Below are 24826 nucleotides of genomic sequence, written 5' to 3'. Positions count from 1 at the left end.
ATCTTCAAGTCACTTTTAATAACTTATTAACTACTGAATGTTTAATTGCCAATATGCTCAATTAAAGGACAATAAGAATCCTGAACTAATACAAATCTATTTTTGTGATTTGTGTCTTCTAACATCATGTCTTATTTTGCTCTATTACAGTTTGATCAAAGTAAATGTAATATTGATTTCATAATCATGTTTGTATCTAATTATAAGCTAATGATGAGAGCCTATCACAGAAATGTGAATTCGGTTGTTGCTTTAAAAATAACTTATTATTTCATTTTTTCCTCATTACTCTTAATTCTTTTTTTGTATTTATAAGCTTGAGATGAAAAGAAATCAAACAACATGAATTCTTGACAGCATACCATCATCACATCATTTTTCCTTCTTATATACCAACATGATGACCTTTTTAAGTATGCCAAGAATGACAAACACCTTTTTATAACTTTCATAATACAATCAATAATCATTTATGCACAGTCCATACATGAAATTTCCAGTTTTTGTTTTCTCCTTTGAAATATAACATGGTCCAACTTCTGGATATGTTTTACCAATCTTAAGATCAATTTCAAAATTAATTTAAGTGTAGAAAAACACCCCCTGAAAGCAAGGCCTCTTCCACCCCTTTTAAAGTCATAAAGAACCTAAGAACTTACCCTGGGCTTGGTTTGGATGATGTAGGTGAATGGTGTTGGCATGGGCTCTGACCATCACCAACCTGTCTTATTTCATCTTCCATTGATGGGGTAGGTGGGGGAGTGGATGGGACTGGTTTGGGCTCAACAGGGGCCTGTGGGGGCATCACTTGATTCCACATCTTGGAGAAGCTGCATAAAGGACAGAACATTTTCAGTCAAAATTATTACTTGGTATCAATCTTAGATAAAAATCTATAGTTTTTTCATTAAAAACAAATTAAATACTACAACTGAGGTAACTCGGACTGCTTTACTCTGTATGAAAGACGAATGAAACAATTAGTGCTTCCTGGTTTGAACAGCATACATGAAATTGTTTGCTTGAACGTGCATAACCTTGGGGTGCCTCATTAAATCCATATTTCTTAACAATAAAGCCAATAGGTTCATTTTAATCTAAAAAAATGCTAAAAATAATAATCACCTATGCTTGCTCTTGTTGCTCTTCTGTACCAAATATTCTATTAAACTTATTTTATTAGGCACTTAAGAGAAAATGATCTTAACTTTAAATTATTGTGATATTCGCAGCAACTTATTGAATTGTTTTATTCACCTTGCTCCAATCTTGCCCCATCCAGATGAGACTGAGAAGCCCTGTGATACCATAGAACCTTGTAGGTCCACACTCTTACTCCTCCTCCCTACATCATACTTAGAACTGCTCTGTACAGTTCTTGAAGGTGTCCTCTCTGGTTGTTGTGCAGCCACAGACGATGCAAACTCCTTGATCCATCCAAGTGACCATCTATTTGACTGAGGATTTACAGGGTTCGGTCTCATTGGACCGCTCCCTGTCTCCAGTTCATGACCTGATACATTCTCCACAGGGGTGCTATTCACTGTCCTCAACAGCCCTCCTTGCATAGTAGGCTGTTCTGAAGACTCCTGCCGCCCTACTGGAGTTACTCTGCGCATATTGCGCTTGACAGTCATTGAGCTATACATGCCTGTGTTGTTTAACCTCTGCGAGGGCACTACGTCCCGTCTCGGCGCCCGTCCAAAGAGGTGTACGGTGGGGAATCCACTTGTATTACCTCCCTCCGTTTGTTGCCTTGCGTCCACTAGACTATTAGTATTGAGTCCACCATGTTGTGCACCTTCAATGTGCTGTTCCATAAGCTGCTGTTTCTCCCTCTGCCTCATATTCTCTGCCTGAATGTAACCATACTCAAAACCATGGTCAAGATTGAAGGGGAGCTGAGCAAGAGGCTGAACAGCCACAAGAAGATCACTGAAGAGTTGCTGGAAAGGGGCAGTGTTGATCAGAGAAAGAAATGCGGTGGGCTCATAAAGACGTTTGATGGATTCTGAAAAGAATGAAATGAAACAAAGAATGCATGACTCATTCTGCCATCATGGAAAATAATCACTTTCTCTAAGTATACTGGACAAACGTCCATACAATCCTTGATAAAGTTCACTTATACTTTCCATATCGCATCTTTAGAACATAAAATTACTTTTGAATAAAATTGAGATATCAATGGTAAATTGCTTGTTTTGGATCTGTGCTGAAACATTTAGAAAACCTCTGAAGGCTTGTTAATACAAATGCTTCAAACAAAGAGAAAATTCAGCAATGGCATTCATAATACAATAAATATAAACTGAAACAGCACCATCTGTAGGTGGAATTCTGAACAGTCACACGAGATTGGATGACGCATTCTTCTTGCAACCCTTTGATGAGATTCCTGTGCTACTTTGCTGGTTTACCACATCAACACTTATATGGCCACAGAGTGACATTCACTAGGCAACCCCATCTAGAGTATACCAGAACATTCTTGAATATTTATTTTCCATTCCATCAAGTTACAAGAGCAGAGCATTCTGAAGTCTCCATGATCACATGAGTCACCAGCATTTGAATGTTATAAAGTCATGTAATTACTCAGTCTGATCCAAGGCAAAGGCGACAGCAAATGTTAAAAAACTTCATCAAACACGATGATGATCAAGGCTCCAAGAAATGTTAATAATTTACCAGACGGTAAAGAAAACAGGGCAAAAATGTGACATTTTGATCACTTCAAATAAGCTCTGCAACAATTTCAAAGTAAAATATGCAAGCACTTGCAAGATCTATGAATTTACCTCGTTGCACAGTATTCACTAAAATACTATGACGTAGATCTCTCCCTTCTTTCCCTTGATGGGATTACAAAATTTTTGCCTCATCAGTTCTTACATATCCTCTATCTTTGATAGCCTCATTAGCCATATAATAACCTTCAATGTTTATTCAGACAGTCTACTGGTTTTCATTGAAAGGCTATCAAAATTTCGGCCATCATGATTATTAATACAAGTTTGTAGATCATAGTCCTGTTTACAATGAAAACAATGATAAGCATTGATGAAAAATTAACTCTTAGCAAATCAGAAACCATAATTTCAGCATCTCATAAGAGTTGTAATGTATCTTGTTATTGATGTTTTTTTTTTCTTTTTAGAAATGATGGGTGGACATGTAAACCTGTCTATGAGAAACAAGTTGTGTGTATCAGAAGTCCAAACTCATAGTTTTTTTTATCAATTTTCCCTAAAAACAGATGAATGCTGTTCTTTTAACTATTGATCTCATTGTACCATGCACCCCTCTATCATAATCAATCAACCAATTTATCCATGGTAGGTCAAATTAGTATAAAAATAATTAGAGAAGTATACTTGTATCCTTTTCATAATTCAGCCTATACTCATTTCAATATATATTAAAAAAACTAGACTCATGATGACTTTGCCTCCACTTTAATGAGAAAGAAAGTTAGATCATCATCGTAATGACACACGCCTGTGTTATGCTATCAAGTTGACTTTTGAAGCATATGATATTGTCTGCGACCCTGTGCAATGGGCTAGTGATCATGAAGGATGATTAAGGATAATTACATACAGGGAATGATCTAGAAGATGATCCCATAGAAAAGAACCAGGGTCCTGCTTCCTAATTTATGACATTGTCTATTATATTCAAATGAAAAAGCTTGGCATTTGGTTGACAAATTCTATTATATTATAGAAATGTTTATTCTAACAAGTTTCATGAAAAGGGACCCTTCACCTATATTCGTATAAATGGTTGTATAAAACCAATAATATTAATTAAGTAGAAGACCCATCAACAAATATAATCTACAGGATATTTGCACAATATATACTTATACCATAAGAAGGAACTTTTCATTTTGTGAGAATGTTGGTGTTATTCATTTGATTTGGTATTTGAAATATCATTCTGCATACTGTGCTTTCAATAACCTGGCATTTACAGCACTCTGCCGTAGGCTTGGTACAAGGATCATCTTGCCCTAAGAGCAAAAGGGTTAATAAGATATGTGGTTTACCTATGAAACAATAAAATTTGAGGTTTTTAGATTTGACCAAGTCCGCTATCAAATTATTTTATTAGTAGAAGAAGCAGTCCACTTTAACTAAATGCATTTGTTTTCTTATTTCACTGGCTGAATTCTGTTTGATATCATATTCAAGGTTGCTTCTAAGATTGATGCGTTAGAGTTATAGTCTGGGGGAAGAGCATATACTGATGGGGTAGACCGGTGTGGTAGTTGTGAAAATTGACACAGTGAATGAACCGGGGACCCTAAACCCTCCAGGTGTTTCCTTCAACACTATAACTCTAATATTTTGCATGGTTGGATATATCTAATCAAATAATAGACCATTAGGAACGATTGATACAAGTATTGATTTGGATTGGGAATCTATATTAGATTGCATAGGTGAAGGGGCAATATACCATATGGTCAAGGTTACTTGCTTTATTTTTATCAAATTAATACTGTGCTTTGTGCTTAATGAGATTTTCTCACTTGCACAGGCAACTGTATTATTACTGAAAAATGTAACACAATAATACGAGAACAAATAAAGTAAATTTGAATTGAACTTTTAAAAAAATAGGTAGAACTTTGGGAGAAAAAAAATGAGTTTGGTCAAAAGGATAAGATCTCAAAACTTTTCTGCACAATGATAAACACTTTAAACAAGATGTTTTATGGGTTTTTTCGAACCTTACATGATGGATGCTACGAAGAAAGTTTAGCAACCTTCAATGAAAATGTAAAAGGAGGAAATGAAAACCTGAAGAAATTTGTAACCTGATCAAGTCTGAAGGGAGAACCTTTACCTCCTTCTCCAAAAGAGGGTAAGGGGGGGGGGGGGGTGTCCACTGTGAAAAGAGGTCATCTAAGAGATGGGTACAAACTTCAACCTTCTACAGGAAGACTACTCTGGAAAAAGGAGACTGGAACTCCCAACAGTAGAATCGATTACTATGCAGTAGACTTATACACCTCATATTAGGAAGTCACTCTGGGATATGAGACAGACTTTAACAACCTTTACGAGAAGAAAGGGGGCAGATTTGTAACCTTTACTGAAATAAGTAACTCTGGGAGAGAGGGGGCAGACTTGTACCCCTTACTAAAAAGTTACTCTGAGAAAGCAAACCAAGACTTGCATTCCCCTTTAAGAAGGTTACTCAGGGAGAGGGTGGGTCCAGGGTAAGGTGAGAAGTGAGATGACTTGACAGCCTTGGTTTACCTTTCAAACCAACCAGAAACTCCCCTAGGGTATTACATCACCCTTCTCTAATGGAAGGATGATTGAGTTCTAAAAGTATGGAAACTTGGGGGAAAAAAGGGATGCTACAAAGAAGAAATTGATTTACTCAATAACTTTAATTTTCAAGCATTTAGATAAAAAAATTGCTGATAAAAATGGTACTAAAATTTGCACATCATTTTAATTTAGTGTAGAAAATCTCATAATCTAACAACTTCAATCATTTTTCTTTGGAAACATTGATACACTCCAGTGAATGTAAAAAAGGAATAAAAGTTAAAAAGAACAGTATTCAAAGTCTTTTGGGGGATACCATCAAACAGTATTTAGAGTGGTGATATGGTAGAAAATGGTAAGAACTGCCTATAACTGTCTCCCAACCTAGTCACAGGAGTTTTCTTCTTCAAAATAAACTTACTCTTTCTAAGGATGGGAAAACAACTCAAGTAAGATTAATTGCCTGTAAAGCATGACAAGGGAGACCCTGGGTGCATTTCTTAGTCCTAAAACATCTGATCACCATCAATCACCTCAGCTTCAATTAATCAAACAATATCTTAACAGCCTCATGAACACAATGTGGAAATCATGAGAACAGAGACACACCAGATCCATTACAAAGTAAAAAAGGGGAAAACAGAGGACATTGCAAGGAGTCACATTATCCAGATTTCTAATCTGCATTAAGGAAAGCATTATCTCCAAGAAGAATCTTGATTTATCATTTAAAATTTTGAACCAATTATAAAAGTATATTAAAATGAATATTTGCTCAACTTTTATCAAACCTTCTTGTGTTAATTCCCAATAAATATTTTTTTTTTTTACAAATCAAATTTTGCTACTGAATAACAAAAAGTTTAATTCAATCCATAATATGTAAGATCAATATTCATGAAAAGGTTCAATCATTAGAACATAGTTTCCTTCATAATTCAGAGACCAAGAACTCAACAGCTGTCATATTGCAAAATTATTTTTTTTTCAAAAAATTTACTTGTAAATGGACACAAGCAGAGCATGCTTAAGTACTTCAAATAAAAATTCAATGGAGCAGGATGGCAAAATCCTGGGAATAATTAAGAACAGGATGAAAAGGCAACATACGCTAAACTCATGCCTGTTGGGGCAGCTACCAAATAAGGTAAACCTACGTCAGCTAGTGTTTCTGTGATTCCTATCTTTCTGTTTCAATTAGCTCCCTGGATCAGAAGCTATCAAATAAAAATATACTTGCCATCCATAGAGGGCCCAAGGATACAGGGCTGCTAAAAAAATATGTCAATGGCTTCTCAAGATCAAAGAACAAATTTTTGTACTGGTAAGATGAGCTTGAAGATACCACCTGCTTTCTACCAGTGGAAAGACATTTTAAAAGGGTCTGGTAATTTACTTTCTATCATACAATGTCAAAACAAGTAAAGTTGCTATTTTTCATGGGGGCTTGAAATGCTGTCCTATCTTTTTGCTATTTTAAGTATAGTATAGAGTATAGTAACTATAAATATTGCCAAAATCTTCAAGCTGGTGAGTAATCATATTTCACAAACAAATACCTTGTTCTCTGTTTTAGATTTTTTTTTCTCATTAAAGCAATCAATAAAAAAATATTCAAAAAGGCTATCTATGTTTAGATACTGCATACTCATGTGACTTTTTAAGTAAAAAAAAGTATTCTTATACAATATAAATCATAGCCAAGTAAATTTCAATGTCGAAAACAAACACATCTCTAACAACAGTCGCTCCTCTCAATAACAATAGTCATCAAGCACAAAATAACCTAATAATGACAGGCCATTTCAAAGGAGCTGCGAGCAAGTCTGGCAAACAATCCTTGGTCATGTCCGGATTTTTTTCCTAATCATCAAAACATGTCAGATTATTCAAACTACATTAATCCTTACATCCCACATCCTCAATTTCATTTCAAACTACAGTAACTATATACCTCATTAGGCGATGATTTGTAAAGGTGGAAGTTGGACATTATCGTTGAGATCTAGTCTTGTTAAATGTCAAGGAATTCTTTCGTGAATTCTACCAATCATCCATGAAAACGTGTGACTACCTCGACTGTAAATCCTGATCAACAAAGCATTGCTATATGAGTTTCACAAGAAATTCATGACAAATCAAAAATATATATCATCTGACAATCAAATTCAACCAATTAACCATCTCTTAACAACTAGATGTCCTGTGATGTCTCATGAAAAAGTGTCTTTTTAAAGAAAATTTATGCTGTAAAGAAGAAAATCAATACCCCAGTGTACTCAAATACTGATCGTGTAATAATGAAAGTAGGTTGTTGTTGCCAAGTAAGCGATAGTTATAAACAGCCGTTTCCAAAAATTAAAACCGTTTTGGCCAAGATGCAAGAAATGTCATATGAATAGCCTTTTTGTCAACTTTATTTTTCAATCTCTCGAAAATGCATATTGTTATTCCTATCATGCCTTCGATATGGTTTGGAATTCATAGTTTCTGTGAGTACACAATTACTTCAAATATCTATTTTCCAAAGCAATTAAAACAGTCAAAGCAACATTAGACTGTTCCAGACCTCCATGAATATATAATATACTGTAATCACCCGAGCAAGTGAAGTGAGAAAATGAAAATTACAACTGGACTATTTTTATTCACCATGAGTAATCTGTGACTACACATGAAAAATTAGATTTTAACATGAGAATAAACATCACAATCAACAGCTGCTAAAACAGTGGCTACATTTCATTATCTCACCCAAGGCCATGAAAATATTTTTCTTGACATACTGAGAATCTCCGAGATGATTGAATTTAGCCATTTTGATATCTTAAAATATACTCTAATCCCTAACAATCAGTCACAAACTGTTAGTCAGATATACAGTGAGACAATATAATGCTTTGGAAATATCATGTAAAATACAGAAATTTGGCAAGAATCTCATGATAAATGCCAATAAATCATTATGCCCATCAAGACCTCTCTTGGGCTAAACACTATTTACCTATGGAGGAGAAGGGGGTCTTACCTAAGAAATGATTTAGCAAAAATGTTTTTGAAAAATTGAATATTTTGCTAAAAAAAAGTAACAGAAAAATAATTGCCATTGAAATTGGAAATCATTATTTTACACAAGGATTAACTATAGAAAAGGTGAGAATCAGCTTATAAAGACATTAAAAGATAGGGAGAAGATGTAAAAGAGAGGAGACCAAGAGAAAGAAACAGGGCAAAGACTACATACAAAACAACAGAGATGGGGGGTGGAGAAAGAAGTGATATTTTGAACAGGGGAAAACTGTATATACCAACCTGGATAAGTCCTGATGTGTTCAAGCCAAGTCTCCATACAACGGATGCTGAAATATAATATAAAACAACTCATGAGAAACTAATAAGGATGTTTGATGTCTTGGATTCAAATATCCTTACCATTCAAACGATTCAAACAACACTCATTTTTTCCCCATCCATCTGAAAATACTACATGCAAGTATGAATATGTACAAGTATTAAGTATATATGGGGAGTAGACTAATTAAGGATGAGAATTACAGTGTCCTTTTAGGGAGATCTTCGATAAGAAAGACATTTTTTCACAGAGTGAAGTTTGAATGGAGAGAATGAGAAAGATTACACAGTATGTCATACACATGCAATAATATTTCTTAAAAGAGTAAAATAAAGCAACAAACAAACACAATGCAAAATCCTACGACTCTGCATCATATTACCACTCCCCACAACTACTCCTATTCCATCTGAATTCAATTACATCTCTCAACAATGAAATATGTATGATTGATATTATCAATTATTAAGCTTTGCATTATGTGGAATGGACCAATTACACAAAGCTATTGATCACATGATGTCTGTCAATGATTGTTTGTAAATTATGATAAATGCAATCAATCATAAAAATGTCTCCTTTAATCAATCATTTAGCCTTGCATTACTGGGCCTAGATCTATAGTAGATCTATAGTAGATGTTAACCTATTCAATTATTCATGCATATGTACCTCTTATAAAGTACTATAATTCTTATTTTATCAGGAAATATCTTCAAACAAGGATTAAGTTTATGAAAAAAAACAGATAGAAAGGAAAAGGGGGGTTACTAAATAACTTACTTGAGGAGGCCAAGGAAGAAAGCATGGGTTCTTAACTTGCTGTCTTTGAGACGAATGTCTTTAGACACGGTGGATGCGAGTTCATGAAGTAATCGAGTTCCTGGACCTGCAAAAAGATAAAAACAATAAAAATAAAAGACAATGAGATTTTCATAACATAAAATAGAATAGATGGGCATCATCAGTTACAATCACAAATAGTTTAGAATAAGAGCATAAAACAAATCACATGGTAGCATAAAATCATTCTGTTCATACAAGGCAGAACTATATTTGGTAGTTGGGAGTTTATACGCAATAGACGAGGATGTGCTACACTGACAAAGATATTATTTCAGAATGCATTTCACAAGGAAATATAACCTGTATGAATCTACATGTAAATCAAACCTGTAAGTCTGATATATAATAGTTCTCCCCTGAGGGATGGGTATAAAATGATGTTTCTATTGTCAAAGAAGAATGGTATCATACACAAGAGACTGTGAAAGCAAACATATGGTAAAAAGAAATCCTCCAAGCATTGGCCACAAGCTAAGTACATAGGATCGTCCACAAAGACTGTAGACTCGGTGTGATGCATTATGCAGCCTCATGAATTTATTAAAATACGCTTCCATTGCGTCAGCGAAAGACATGACAGAGAGAGAGAGAAAGGGAGGAGATCTAGTCAATAGAGCATGGATGGGAAAGAAAGAAAGAGCATGAGGTGAAGAATTGTGTGGGAAGAGAGAGAGAGAAGAAGGGGAGAAGGGAAATTATAGAATAGGAAGGAGAAAAACTTGGAAATGAGAATTCTACAAAGAGATGAAGCAAGAGAATGAAGATAGAAACTGCACGACTGAGAAAGGGATAAAATGAACAAAACATTAATTGAGTAGCCAGATTCACAAAAAACATAAGTTTTAGTGACATGAATGGAATTTTTGAAAATATTTTTTAGATGAACATAATTCCATAAAGATTAACATACTAAATGAGAAAAAGAACAAAAACTGAGTAAGCAAGAGCATATATGATGTCAGCTTGCTATATTAAACTTTGATATAAAAATTGATATCGAACTAGAATAGTCAATTAAATAAAATAGTTGTTACTTAGAAATCATGTTTCAAACTATTACCTGCATCCTGTATTTACTACATTTTTTCCTTTTGTCCCTGGTTTAAATTTAATATACAGCAGTGACATATGAATTATCTTACTTCGTTCGTTTAAACAGGTCCCTAAACCCTGCGACTGCCATTTGAAGGATTTTCAGGTGATCGGGGTCACTGCGCACAAAGCAATAACATCACCAGTTTATTACTCAAGTAATATATGAGGCACCCTTACGAAAGAAACATGTGTTTATCAACATGCTTGTGGTTCACTGCTACGTGTTGAGGTACGGTTAAAATGTCATATGGCGCTAAAAATAACTGTGATTAGGTAGAGCAAAGATGGATGCTGAATTGAATGGTATATGCAGATGTGATATTACAGGAATGTTCATTAATATCTCAATTCATCATCTGCATCTTCAATTCACTCTCATTTGCGACATGCTTTCTTCTCATAATTAAATGATTACTTTGCCATGATAATGATGATGTTATCATTTCCCTTGCTGTAGATTTACTTGTAATAAGCCCGCCTTTTTTTATTATTAATACTCATTGGTGATATTGCTTTGAAACTGATGTCCAGAAAATTCAAAGAGATGGATATTCGTATTATATTGGATGGCTCAGAATGGACTACCAGAAATAACCCAAGAGTTAATAATAATACACAGCATTCATTATGCGCCATCTATCTAGTTAACTATTCTGAGGCGCAGAGGGTTGGACGAAAAAAAAATTAACATAAAACGCAGATGAGTGGAATATTGGCCCTAACGAGTGGAATATTTCTGGTATTCCATGAATAAAGTCGTCCAATATACATGTAATTATTATCATCTATCCCACCCCCCACCCCCTCCAAAAAAGAGGGATAAATTCAATTGAACATGTCGTATCACTTATCACATTATGGCATCATCACTTTATAGGATCAAATTTGGTCGTTGACATGGGACTTGCATGTAGTTTATTATGACGTCATTGAGAGTAGTTGTGCTCTATGCTGCGCATCACATTACTTTCACTGTTGTACACGTTGTATATTTCACGCATTTGCACGTGTGCACTAGACTGTTGAATACGGTCTCATATTCAACAACAAATTTTGTACAGGAGCCTATGGGATATTCATCGGATTTCGGTCCTTTTTAGGGATACGCTCTGATACTGCACAGGCAATTGATGCAGACAGAAATACACGTTTTTAATGAATCGCTTAAACAATCTACGTAGATGATAATGAAGTATACAAGCACTCACAAGAAAAAAAAGATAAATGGACAAATTAAAAGTTTTACTCACTGTAAGTAGATATGGATGAAACATGAAGTTTGCACCATAAATGAGAACCTAATATCACATTTTATTTCAATAAAATAAATATCTATATATATAAAGATACTACAATTCTGTTCTGGATGCAAGTTATTCATAAAGGCCACTTTTTCATCATGGATCGGCCAATGACATCAGATGCCTTGCTCTTCATCATATATCACACTCACGCTCAAGGATCTTCTCATTAATCTAAGCAAATTAGTTGTAGCGAAATCTAATTTCAATAAGTACCCATACTTCATGCACGACATCTCTGTGATATCAAAACAAGCTGTATATCTGTGCCATTGGGTTTAGTGTACTTAGGCTTATTTACCAGGGCATTCACTGCATAAATTGGATACTTCATAATTACAAGGACAACTAAATGGCAGAATTTTGACATCTTGTTTCTATTCTACCTGTTGGCAACTGCAATGTTGTATTCTTGACTGGATTACAAGGTGGATATAATAGGAGTTGCTGCTTAAGAAATAAAAACAAATGAACATAATGAGACCTAAAAATATAGGATTTATAGTTTTAAAATACCTATTTGAGAGTTTCATATGTGAAATATTTGAATAAAAAATCATGACTAATATTTGAAAACAATATCAGTCTTTTAACACTTGGTTCTTGAAAAGGATGCTCCAATTATGTTAAAGGCCTACTTTGCTTCTTGTCCATTTTATCTTTCTTCATAAGGATTAAACTTTACAAATTTGTTTTGCTCTACTAAAATCGTAATTGAGCCTTAAGATGTTGCTCTTGCACAGAAAGCAATTTGGACAGCAGCAAAACCTTGAATGATTTCCTCTAAGTTTCATCCCCAAAGTGCAGAGCTAAATAGATACTCTATGGCTTTAAAAGGGGACAATTCACAGAGGAGACCTCCTGAATTCACACAACCCCCTTAAGACAATTAAAACTGGCGGAGAGATCTGATGGCGCAAGCCATGTCGCCAGACAAACACGCGCGCGTCCAGCTGCAAACACGGTCAAGATGAAATCTAAGACGATTAATCTATACCTCCCTTCAAACTACCCAATAAAAAGAAAAAACGGTTTGTATCTGGGACAGAATTTCAGTAACCCAGGAGACGCTAGGGCAGAGAGCATCGGGCTTTTTTCCCCCTTTCATCTTGTCACACCAAAAAGAGTTGATGTCAAGCTAGTGTTACAGGTTATGCGACAGGGCGGCGGCAGTCGAATCTAGGGGCTATTTGGACAGGGATGTCGCCATCCTGTCTGTAATGTCCAAGCCAATGGATCAAAATACAACCACTTGAGGGAGACGTGGGAATGGGGAACGCAAAAGCAAAGAGAGAGAGTGTATTGGAGTAGGCATTTTCATGAGAGAGAGAGGCCCTTTTTCTTGCTCTCCGGAGTAAGCTTTTGGTTGAGATGAAGCTCTCAGCTTGGAGCCAGACTGGTTGACCATGGATACATACATAATGGATGAAGAGAATTACCTGCCATGCATTACATGCTCAAAGTCAGGCATTCACAAGTACAGGAAAAAATAAAAATCACCCAATACATGAACTCTACGATATAAGGTTACAAGAAAATGAACAGTAGGAAGTGAAGGGCAGAGAATAACAATGATAATGAATGGTGATTAGAATGACATATTTATGTCAATGGAAACTAGATGTTGGGTACCATTCATTGAATTAATAACAATCCTAATGAAACTATCTGCACAGTGGCAGACATGTGTCTCAGGCATCTGTCCCATCTTCTTACATTTTCATCAAAGATTTATTCCTTTGGTTGGTTCTCAAGTCACTTCGGGCACTGACCTGCCTCCATTGTGTAACGCGGCCTGACTCCTGCATTCGTGCTATATGGAGAGTTATATCCTTGAATGGTATTTACAGTGGGCAGCTTAGGACAAGATAATATGCTGAGAGGCACTCCATATTGTGAAGAACCAGGCAAAACAACTATTTCCCTGTTCATATAAGCCAAACCACAAATCCCGCAGCTTTTTGAAAGATTGATAATAGAGTCTAAATTCATTGTTTGAATTTTGGTAAAACATTAATTTCTTTCAATATATTTCAAATGACAATAAAGTTTGTTGTCTAGACTATATTCCAATGTACAGTCAGTCATATTGCGTAATTGATGTTGTCATGTACATGACTACTGAAAATAAACTTTTGGTATATATTTTTAGGTTATATGTTTTTCCTTCTTTATTCACAATCAATCAATTGCATAATCACAAAGGCATTAAATGGTAACATGTTAAATGATAACATTGAAATTCAGAACATTCTTGTGTGCCTTTTATATGTTAATGAAATATAAGAAGTGCCCTTAACTTCACTTACATCAGGACTATAAAGCATTTTGATCACAAAAAAAGTCAGTTACTGAAATTTGAGTATAAGAAGCAATCATTTAATAGCATGCTTGAATTTTGAGCCATGGTAAAGGAAAAGAAGCAATAATCCATCACGTAGACAGGTCCCCATGAATAATATATCACTTGATACGTACAACTACCACAACTTTAAATTAGAAAAGAGGAAATACAAAAATTCAGTGGATTTGCCTTTTCGCTACTTTTGTTCTGCAACGCAATGACACAAAGCTCCATGCTGTAATTAGTTTATTCCTGTGTAACGATAACATGATATCATAGTGTCTATTCTTAGCTTACAGTGACCTTTTTCGTAATATGTTTACTTGTGTTTCTGTTGTTGTTATACGATGAGAGACAATTTTCATACTTCAGCCTGTGTTGGCATCCTTTCATCATCGTTAGCCATCAGAGATATCAGCCCCGTTGCCCTTACTCATTTCCCAATTGTATCACTTGGCAAAGTGATGACTTGGTAGAATGTCAAGACATAGGCTCTTTTTCAATACCTTTTGGTATTTCTAACACTTTCAGGATCTAAATAAGGAAACATGTCGCACAGTAGATGTCTTGATAAGATTTCTTTGATGGAATGTGTGCTTATTAGTCAACACCTAGAAACAAGTCATAATCACTCTCTGCATGAACTTTATCTTCTGCATGTAGGACAACAAGTCCCAATGTGGTGAAAAGTATTACATCTGCGAATGATAGATGTAATTTCTGAAAGTAAATATCAAGGAATTATACATACAAGATTTGTATGATTATTTCTCCAGGTTTTATTATTGAAAATGATTTGTGTCAAAGTCACATAAAGATAAAAGGGTTCATCTTTAAACTCAGTGGCTTGTAGCACATGCATTCTTTAGGTTTTATAATTAAAAACAAAAGGATTAAAAAATGATGTTACCAATGCTTATTCGATATATTTACAAAATTACCTTTATAATTTTCTGCCTTGAAAACAAAACTAAAAATGTTGTTGTACATTTGATTTTTTTATGTTTTTTTTTCTTAAATGAACAATATTCATAATGCCAAAAGAAGTTGACTTCATCCAAGAGTAAAATACAAATGCGAAGTTGGGAGGATAAGGACGGCTGATATTACATACCAAGTTGTGTAGTAGCCTCAACGATGGTCCAAGTTGTGTTCTTGATGCGTCCCACCAAGAAACTGGTACTATGAGGGCGGAGTCCATCCTGAAGTATCCTCATCAGGGCAGGGCATAGGTAGTGAAGGGCCAAGTGACCGATGTCAGGGGTCTTCCATGTGTTGCCAAGTTGGGCCTACAAAGATTAAAAAGATTGGAAATATTAAATATTCATTCTTGCTTTAAAAAATAGAGAAATTCAAGGTATTCAATAATGTATGAGATTTCATACACTATTAAAAAGAATTCATTTAAAAAAGATTGTGGATCAGATTCAATTTAAACTATTGGGGTACAAAAACATGCATCAGTATCTCATGGATCAAGACTACAGAATACAAGAAGGGTGCTGATGAAAAATATAATCATTGTTTTCATTTCATCACGATTCCCTCATCTTATGGGTGGCAAATATTTTACAGGTTGCATACATATTTTTTTTTCTGAATGTAAAAACTCCAGCCCCAATTATAATAACACAAATTACAAAGTATTATCAGTCTCTACATTCTCTAGCTATTAATATAACATGAATGAAAGAGGAACACCATCATTTCAGAGAAATATAAGAAAATTTCATTGTTGGTATTGGTTGTTATTGAATAAGAGCACATCCAAATATCTTTCAGCAATGTGGTTTCAATTACAATATAAACACACTAATCTTGTTTTTGACAAATTGCATTTTCCACATCCCAAATTGATCATAATCTTTCATCAAAACCTCATTAGAACACCCAAGTTCAAGCCCAGGACAGATGAACAAAGCAACCTCATAATAATAACCTCATTACACAGCAATATTGAGGGTAACTTTCATTTTCAGTGAAGTCAGATTTCATTGTGGTATGAAAGAGATGAAGCTATTGGCGTCGTATAGGGATGATAAATCAATAAAAAAATCAATGAATGAATTCGATTACATTCAATTACAATGTAAAGTGAATATGTTAATATAATTCACATATATTTCTGTAAAAGAAATATAAAATGTGGTTTAAGGTAGTGATTAAATGCACATCTTTAGTGAATTAATGTCTTTAATTAATCAAAATTGAATTGTCTAAATAGCAAATTTACCAAAAATATATTTTCTCAATTGTCAATACACATCAATGATAGCTGATGAGTCTGCTACATAGATCATTTATTTTGAGAAGAAGAAATTGACAATGACTTGATTTGCAATTTTCTGACCTTTGTTCATACTATCTTTATAGTAATTGAAATTTTGCCAGGACTGTTCAAATCTGTAACAAAATATCCAGTGTGAAAAATAAACCATACAAACACAAAGCTGCAGTCTATTTCAAGTACTTATTCTCCCCATGACTACAACAAGGGGAGGGAAGAGGTACAAATTTAATAAAAACACATTTCACTTCAAGCCGATATATATATAGATGAACAACTTTTGTGTTATAAATTTCTTTCTAAATCTAATATAAAATTCCATAACCTAGATACGGAGGATTCATTAACCATTATTGAATTGGAAAGTGACTCTGTATCATTCTGCAGAAAAATTGGTCATGGGTGCAATAGGAAAATACAGAAATCCTACATACTTCTTCTAAAAGCATAAACCCTCATGCCTACTAAAACAGGTAGACCCTGTGCAAAAGCACATGTATGGGAATGACAAAATTTGATACAAGTATTCAACAGATTAGAATATCAATGGAAATATGAAATTAATAAACATAAAAAATGTGATATTCATCTACATAATTTGATATTGAATGAAGTTATTTTTTTTTTCTCTATCACAAGTCTCAACTGCTACTCCATTTGGGAAATAAAACCTCACATTTTGCAAAAAAGTTAAACATATGGTCTAAAATGCAAATGAATTGATTTTTTTTCATCATAGCAGCATGCAAGAAGCATGGATCAAATCTAAATGAAATCTGTTTATCAAAGCTTCAAACCACACACTGTCAGTGTGTATTAAGCTGACCTACATAGCAAGCGATTCCAAGTTACATGGCAATAATACAGCAACCCAAAATAATTGATATAGAATGGATTTCTATCTCATCTTATTACAGCATTTCCAGCTCAGCAAAAATGGTATGACAGGATACTGGCTTGTAAAAGTAAATAGATTGGGGCAAGGCCATTTTTCAGTGGAAAGATAGGAAATGTGAAATTGTTCATAAATCAATCGAAATGGATGTGCACTTTGCAAGAGGAGATTGCCGAGGGCTCTTTGACGTAAGAGCTCCGTATCTCACTACGATCCTCACAGGGTAATTTGTCCAAATCATAAACTAATAAGAATAACCATAGGAATTTACTGGAAATGGAAAACAATTGCTGGGCAATGGTTGTTGAACTCATAGTGGATTAACCCCCTCTCTCTCTCCCCAGACCACTAGAATTCACATAAACCACCATATGAAAAGATGATCTCACCACAGATTTAGTTACATATCTATGGATTGCATATTCCTGGCTCCAGATGTATTTTTTTCAAATAAAATAAAGTATAGTCTAAATAAAGCAATTTAAATGACCATGCAGGGAGAAAGCATCATTATGCAAATCTATTTTATTAGTGTCAAGAAAAATTAAAAAGGGAATTTTATCTGATTTCTTTAACGTAATAGATACCTGTCATCCAAAGGGTTTGAAAGATGATATTTATTCATCTTGGGCAGCGTTTAATGTAAAGTTCATAGATCTACTAATACTTTCTGATGAAACCAAATGTATATATATAAACATTTTTATATTAAAACTGAGATTGTGAAAAAGATCAGAAAAAAGAGAATATATTTGTGAGTGGATTTGAGTGGTCGTAATGATGTAATCACTTGTGAGCTCAGAAGAGGAAAGGAAAGTACAAAATAAATGCCCCATGACAAAAAGCAACAGAGAATCTGTTCAAAGAGAAAATGAAGTAAGAAATATATCATTAATTCCAATGGAAAGTGGAGCATGAGATCAATAAATGTGGAACTAATCAAAACATCTTTTGAAAAAATCAATTAGAACAAAATCAATGCATCTAGTCTGAGCGATATGTTGCACCAGGAATGGGCGGTTGCAATCATCCCATCCAAACCCTCTGCATTCTAGGGAAGTTCTCGTAAAATTAAAAACCCTAAGTTCAAGATTTTTAATTTTATTCAAATTTAATTCAAGTGGCTGGGATCTATTCAATGTCAAGATTTCAGTAACATATGATAGTAATCACAGTCTTTGTATTACTCTTTGGAAACTGGGCCTAATCTATCAACAATATAAAGGCAATGCATAGCACGTATGGCTCACTGTAGAACAGGGATATATTAGTTTAGTTGTACATCCATGGTAGAACATTATTCATACGGCGTCATGTATAATGGTAGGTGCAACACAGTCTAGCATCATTGATTGGAAATGCATCATTTCAATTATTAACTCAATTATTCATGGTTGAAAATTAGCAGTTTATTGTTCAAGTTAATTAGTACATTGTTAAGAATACAAATCCTGTAACAAGTCATTAATTTTGAATTTCTTTGAACCCTAAATGACCCAAATACTTCTGAATAAAGTCAATCACATTGGCTAAATCGTAAATGCATCCTTTTATTTTTTTCTAAAATGGAGGGGGGTGACAATGAATATTCTCAACATGATCTAGCAGGTACAAATTAACATATTTCAAGGTGGTATTTCTAAATACGAATTGGCTCAGTAATTCTCAATGATTTTCATTTTGCCAAGTCAAATTTTTGCTTAAAATATCATGCTCCTTTTTTCTTAAGTATGAGATATGCCATTCTATTTATTTCCATGGCCCTGGATAAAATCAACCTTGATTATCACCATGACAAGATCCTAAGAGCCATGTCCTTCTAGTAATGGTTTCTTCCTGCTATTATTGGGTGTAATACAGCAACATTACTTCATTGGCAAAAATAGCAGGAAGAGAGTTTGGCTGAAAAGACATCATAACACCCTGTAAAGCATTTTTTTCTACATGACTAGTTTGAATAGTACATGGAGTTTGTGAGCTAATTCCCATGATAGAGGAAATTAGTTCCACAAGCATGGCCATATTAAGCAATAAAGAGCAATTTTCAACTTGTCCCTTAATTCTATCAATTGTTATGCAGTAGATTCTAAACGGATTGTTTCTGTTTAATGTCAAATTTTGCAGAAATGGCCAAGTCCTGTTCATGAATTTTCTGACTTTGCAATATAAGGGAATCTTAAACTGAAATAAATATACCTTCACTTTATGACAATAATAAATCATTTCAACAAATAAGAAATGAAAATAAAATCATAGACAACTACGATGCAAAAGTAATTCATGATATGAAGAAAAAAATAATTAAAAAATCTATGTATCTCCACCAACGCGAGATACGAGGTTTACTAATTCTGCCCCTGTTGGCCCTCGATGATGGTAAATCTATTCTTCAACATTAAAATGAAATCTTGTTCAAGAGCACGCTCCTGATCAGCCCTGGGGTCCCAGGGCTAGCATATGTTAAGAACATGTTCTTCATCATATCAAGATAGAGAGAGAGCCAAGAGTTTACACAGAGGTAAAGAGGGGAACGTCACATGACTCAAACCTCCCGTTTCAAACATTAATGTCATCACATCCCTGGGAGCAAAGGGCTTACAGAATGATCTCAAGAGGGGGAAGCCAGGGTTCATTTCCCCAGCTTCTGGCTCTTAACAATATCAGAAAATACATTATGATTACCACTTCAAATGCAATTAAAAATATAATAGCAATTATGACCTATTGGCTCTAAAAATACAGTAAAACATCACCTAGTGCCTTGCATTAATAACAGACAAATAACTAAGCTGTAGGTAAACGCATATTCTTGATTTCTGATTTTTAAAAAAAATCAATCCAGGCAGGATATGTTTTACAATGCTTGGTAAGGCAAATCTTGTGAAATCAATTACTGGACCATTTTTTAAATTTCTTTCCATTAATACATAGATAGGATCAAAATGATTTCATATCTAGGAGAGATTGCTCACTTGAAAAGGATTTAAATAAAAATGGAAAGCACTTCGCTAAATATCACAGGTCTTACAGAACACATTCTGAAAAGTAGCGATTAAATGATTGCATATAATTAAATAGGATTTGAAAGAATTTTACTATGTGATACCCTACTACCTGCCTAAGCCCTTGTAATTCTGCCAAGTATTTTCTTTGCTACTGCACAAGACATGGGTGTATGCTCTGTATGAAACATTAGAAGACATGACTTGATGTGATGCTGAAATGTGATGATGTCAAGTCTAATGACATTTTCCGTTAGCAAACAAACTGCTATGTTGATATGTGTACGGTTCAATGACAGATGGGTATCTGGGGCCCTGGGGTAGTGACCATACCTGTTTCGTATAACAGCAGAGTAAAATTCTTTTTTTCTGCATTACTATACACAGAATAAGAAATCTAAAATTTCATATTGCTAGGAGCATGAAAGAAATGATCACTCATTTCAATTTATCATCACAAACTTGCCCCCCCAAACCTTTGCTACAATTTTTTTCAATGTTTTCATATCTTATCCTGATAAAGACCCATGACCCTTTCTAAAAAGATGAAAAGATAAATATAGAACACCCAAAATCTAATTGTTCATCTATCCCATGAAGGAATGACTGGCTACAAGGAAATATATTACTTCAATCAAATAAATCATTTCTATCTGAACCGTTTGTTGGTAATTGCTGCTGAAAAATAGATTAGAGAAAAAAACCTTGACAAAGGTACACAGCCCTGCCAACTGACGCATGCTGGAGAATCACTATGGGGATTTACTGCTTAGAGAATAAATTCCTAAACAATGCTGAACGTTTGGCCAAGTATAACAAGCTTTCCTTAAATGTTGTGACTGCCTGTCAACCTGAATCAAAGAACATTGATAGTAAATTTACTCATTATGCATTGTAATGTGACTCTCTGATCAGAAAGATTATTCTATGAATAGTGTAATAAACACAAAAATTCAACAAAAAAGAAAGGAAAAGTGACTAACCCAACAGACAATTTCAAAGAGACAGCTGCCAATTCTCCTGTACAAGACCATATCAGAACTTAACATTTACAATATTGTACCTTTTTTTTTTAATACAACAAGTCCAAAATGAGCACAAAATATTTCATAATTATTTGGGTCACATGGTTATTTTATGGCTACTAAACTATACTACGATCATACATGTAGATCACTTCTTAAAAATGTACATCTATTCACCTCCTTTGAGTTTATCATCAAAGAGCTCAGTGTTTACCATTGGCAAAAAGCAAGAAGATTAGAATTAAATTGAACGAAGGTCACTTCAATGGGAAGAAATTTATATACAACCAAAGCAAGAATAATCATCAATATCACATTTAATACTGCAATCGGCAAAAAGCAGGAATATCCTAATTAATCTATCCTGCGTTCACGTTCCATTTAACATTAATTCATGAATTGTCAGATGCGACATACTGGCGACATGAAATCCATAAGCATACTTCTCCAATTAACACCTGCCCTGACAATTTCACCTGCTGAGTTGAGTATTTCCCCCCTGAAATCCATAATCGGTAAACAGACCCCAACATGGTCCGTCGAGCAATGTCAATTTCAGGGGAATTAAATTTAGGTGATGATGTTATTCAGAGCCCTTTTAATCACAGCAAGACGTCATTTTAAATTTCAAAACATGCAGATTGCTGCTTAAACGGTGGGTAAAGCAGATCAGATATTGGGTATGAAGGGCTAAATTTGATTCATTAGATGAAAATCATGGATTGTAGAGACGCTACCTGAGTCATGAATTTATCCTAATAGGTACGTTAGTCCCTGCATGCCAAGCCAGATTAGAATGATTCTGACAAAGCGGGGGAATTTATTACTCAGCATTTGGAAAATATATTGGTTTCAGATTTGTGCTCAAGTGGAGGGATTGAGGTTTTGGCTTCTGGGTGCTGCCAAACATAAGAAGGTATATTTTCTATAAATAAAAATGGATTACCACTAAATCTTCTTGAGAATCAGAACAAGAGCAATGAAAGCAGAGTACAAAACAAAAATTTCCAAGAACAATCTGCCAATTCATTTTCTGAATTTTGTTAAATATATCCCAAATTCCAGAATATGAAAAAAAAATTATAACATCTAATAAGTAGTTTGAAACATAGCTAAGCAATGAAACAGGTTATAAAGTTATTGTTAGTTCAAAGTATGCTTGGCAGCATGGGATTAAACAATTTTTTTAAATATATCGACTACTCTATTTGATTGGAATAACCCTTCATTTGTGGTGGTTAAGAAGCTGCATCTTTTATTTTCAATAAGAAACGACATAGACTTGAAAAAGGATTTTTAATTGCTATATGCCTATTTTTCAACAATATTTCAAACAAAACACAGTTCTGGCAGGGTTGGCACGTTTTAAACGGTGTGTTTTAAAACATGTTTTAAAACGCGTTTTAAAACACCCGTTTTTTTTACATAAAAAACGTGTTTTAAAACGCCTCATAGACTTGTGTGTTATAAATATGCATGGTCATGGATGTGATTTTAGATGAATATTTTTTTTATACTTTTATTTCTTAAGTGGTATATTATTTTCTTCTTACTAAATCTCTTTCTCAACACCACTCTTTCCTTCTTATTCCTCCTTTCTCCATCACTTTGTCATGTTCCTTGAAATCCTCTTGTTCAATTGTGCACATCAATCTATAGTAAGAATATTCTCATTATAACAAACATCTGAGTGTTGTGCTCACTTTTTAGACAGGGAAAGAAACACAATTTAAAATAAGCTCAATTGTGTAATAGTAGGAGTTGCACAAGCATAATAAAAATACTTTACAAATAGACTGAAAAAATTGACATTGTATTCTTGAGGTACATGTACACACAAAAGCAGGTGAAACTTTGCGCTTCGTAAAGATGAAGAAAAGTAGTTTAATTCAGTATAAGATTGTCAGCTAGCAAACCTTAAAGGACAAGTCCACCCCAAGAAAAATACATGTATATTTATGCTGAAAATTTCTTCAAAAACGGATGTAAAATAATAAAGTTATGACATTTTAAAGTTTTGCTTAATTACTGGTATGCAAAACAATTAAATATCTTGGTCGGTATGCAAATGAGGGGACTGATGACATCACTCGCTCACTATTTATTTTTTATTTCGTTATTTTCTCATTGTCATGTGAAATAAAGTTTTATTCCTCCCTGAACATGTGGAATTACCATGGTTTTAACATTTTTTGGTTCAGTCAAGTAGGTTATTATTATCAAATCTGTAAAAATTGAATTGTATTGTTCAAACAATAAAAAACAAAAGAAATAGTGAGGGACATCATCGACTCTTTCATTTGCATATCACTGAGATGGTATTACTGTTTTGTGAAAAATAAGCGAAACTTTAAAGTGTCATACATGTAACTTATTTCATATCTGATTTCGATGAAATTTTCAGCACTATGCTTGTTTGAATTTTCTCTACTGATTGAAATCAACATTTTTCTGGGGTGGACTTGACCTTTAACCCTAGCAATACCAGAGGACCGTAATGGCCCCCTAAAAATTTCTATGATGAATCCATGAGCATGACAGGGCCACGCCATATTGTTCTAGACTATTTTTTGGATGCATGCATGGGTATGCGATTATGTCAAGTGCATGTCAGACCCTGAATCGCTCAATTACGTGATTTCATGTATAAAGCCAATGTGAATTTTTCGCCAACATTCGTACCTGTACCAATATTTGTACATGATTGGGGAATTATCGCCAATAATTTCCATTAACAATTAAAAAAAAAACCTAACCAAAAAAACTGTACATAAGAAATATATAAAAAAGTTAAAACAAACACACAAAAAATATTTTGATTAGAATTCTTCAATTAAAGAAATAAGGGCTTTATTTATAGATTTAAACCCAACTTGTATTTCATGCACTAAAATTGGTTTAATTGATTAAAATGAAATAAAGCAGATTAAATGAAATTAAGCTTTGAAAGCCCATACTAGTCTATAGATTATGTCATTTTCTTACATTGTGCAAATTCTTCTTACCCCCTGGATTCAAATGTATGTGCATGTATGAGGAATAAACTTATAAAATGTCAACATACTTTTTTGCATTCAATTTCAATGATTTAGTAATTTTGGGGAAAATATGAACTTTTCTTTTGGAAATTCAGTGAAAAAAATTGTAGTTGTCTCTTACTTACTCCAAAATTGTATTTAAAACATCAAGAGCTTAAATAATACTGTATTAAATGTATAGTTTTATTGATTTACAGAAAATTTAATCGTTCGTTGGGAAAAAAAAACGTTTTAAAACGATTTAAAACGTTTTAAAACAATAAAAAACGTTTTATTTGTTTTTTTTAATAAAAAACGTTTTTTATTACAACCCTGGCTGTTCTGCTGAATAATTTGTACTTTTTCCTATC

At 34.0% G+C, this 24826-nt stretch overlaps 1 protein-coding gene across 1 annotated transcript in view; it reads right to left on the bottom strand.

The window, feature by feature from the left end:
* The window catches only part of LOC129257193 (AP-4 complex accessory subunit RUSC2-like), a 37993-nt gene that overhangs the window by 4891 nt on the left and 8276 nt on the right, over positions 1 to 24826 (bottom strand). Inside the window, exons 2-6 of the mRNA XM_054895469.2 lie at positions 15344 to 15518; positions 9427 to 9532; positions 8604 to 8650; positions 1258 to 2011; positions 660 to 830 (exon numbers count right to left, since the gene is read on the bottom strand). Of these exons, the coding sequence (XP_054751444.2) occupies positions 660 to 830; positions 1258 to 2011; positions 8604 to 8650; positions 9427 to 9532; positions 15344 to 15518 (1253 nt within the window). The remainder of the gene's footprint in view (positions 1 to 659; positions 831 to 1257; positions 2012 to 8603; positions 8651 to 9426; positions 9533 to 15343; positions 15519 to 24826) is intronic.

This window comes from Lytechinus pictus, chromosome 3 (assembly GCF_037042905.1).
Source record: "Lytechinus pictus isolate F3 Inbred chromosome 3, Lp3.0, whole genome shotgun sequence".
In the NCBI taxonomy this organism is placed as follows: Eukaryota; Metazoa; Echinodermata; class Echinoidea; order Temnopleuroida; family Toxopneustidae; genus Lytechinus; species Lytechinus pictus.
Note: the sequence above shows the minus strand (reverse complement) of the source record. Positions and strands in the feature narration are given on the sequence as shown.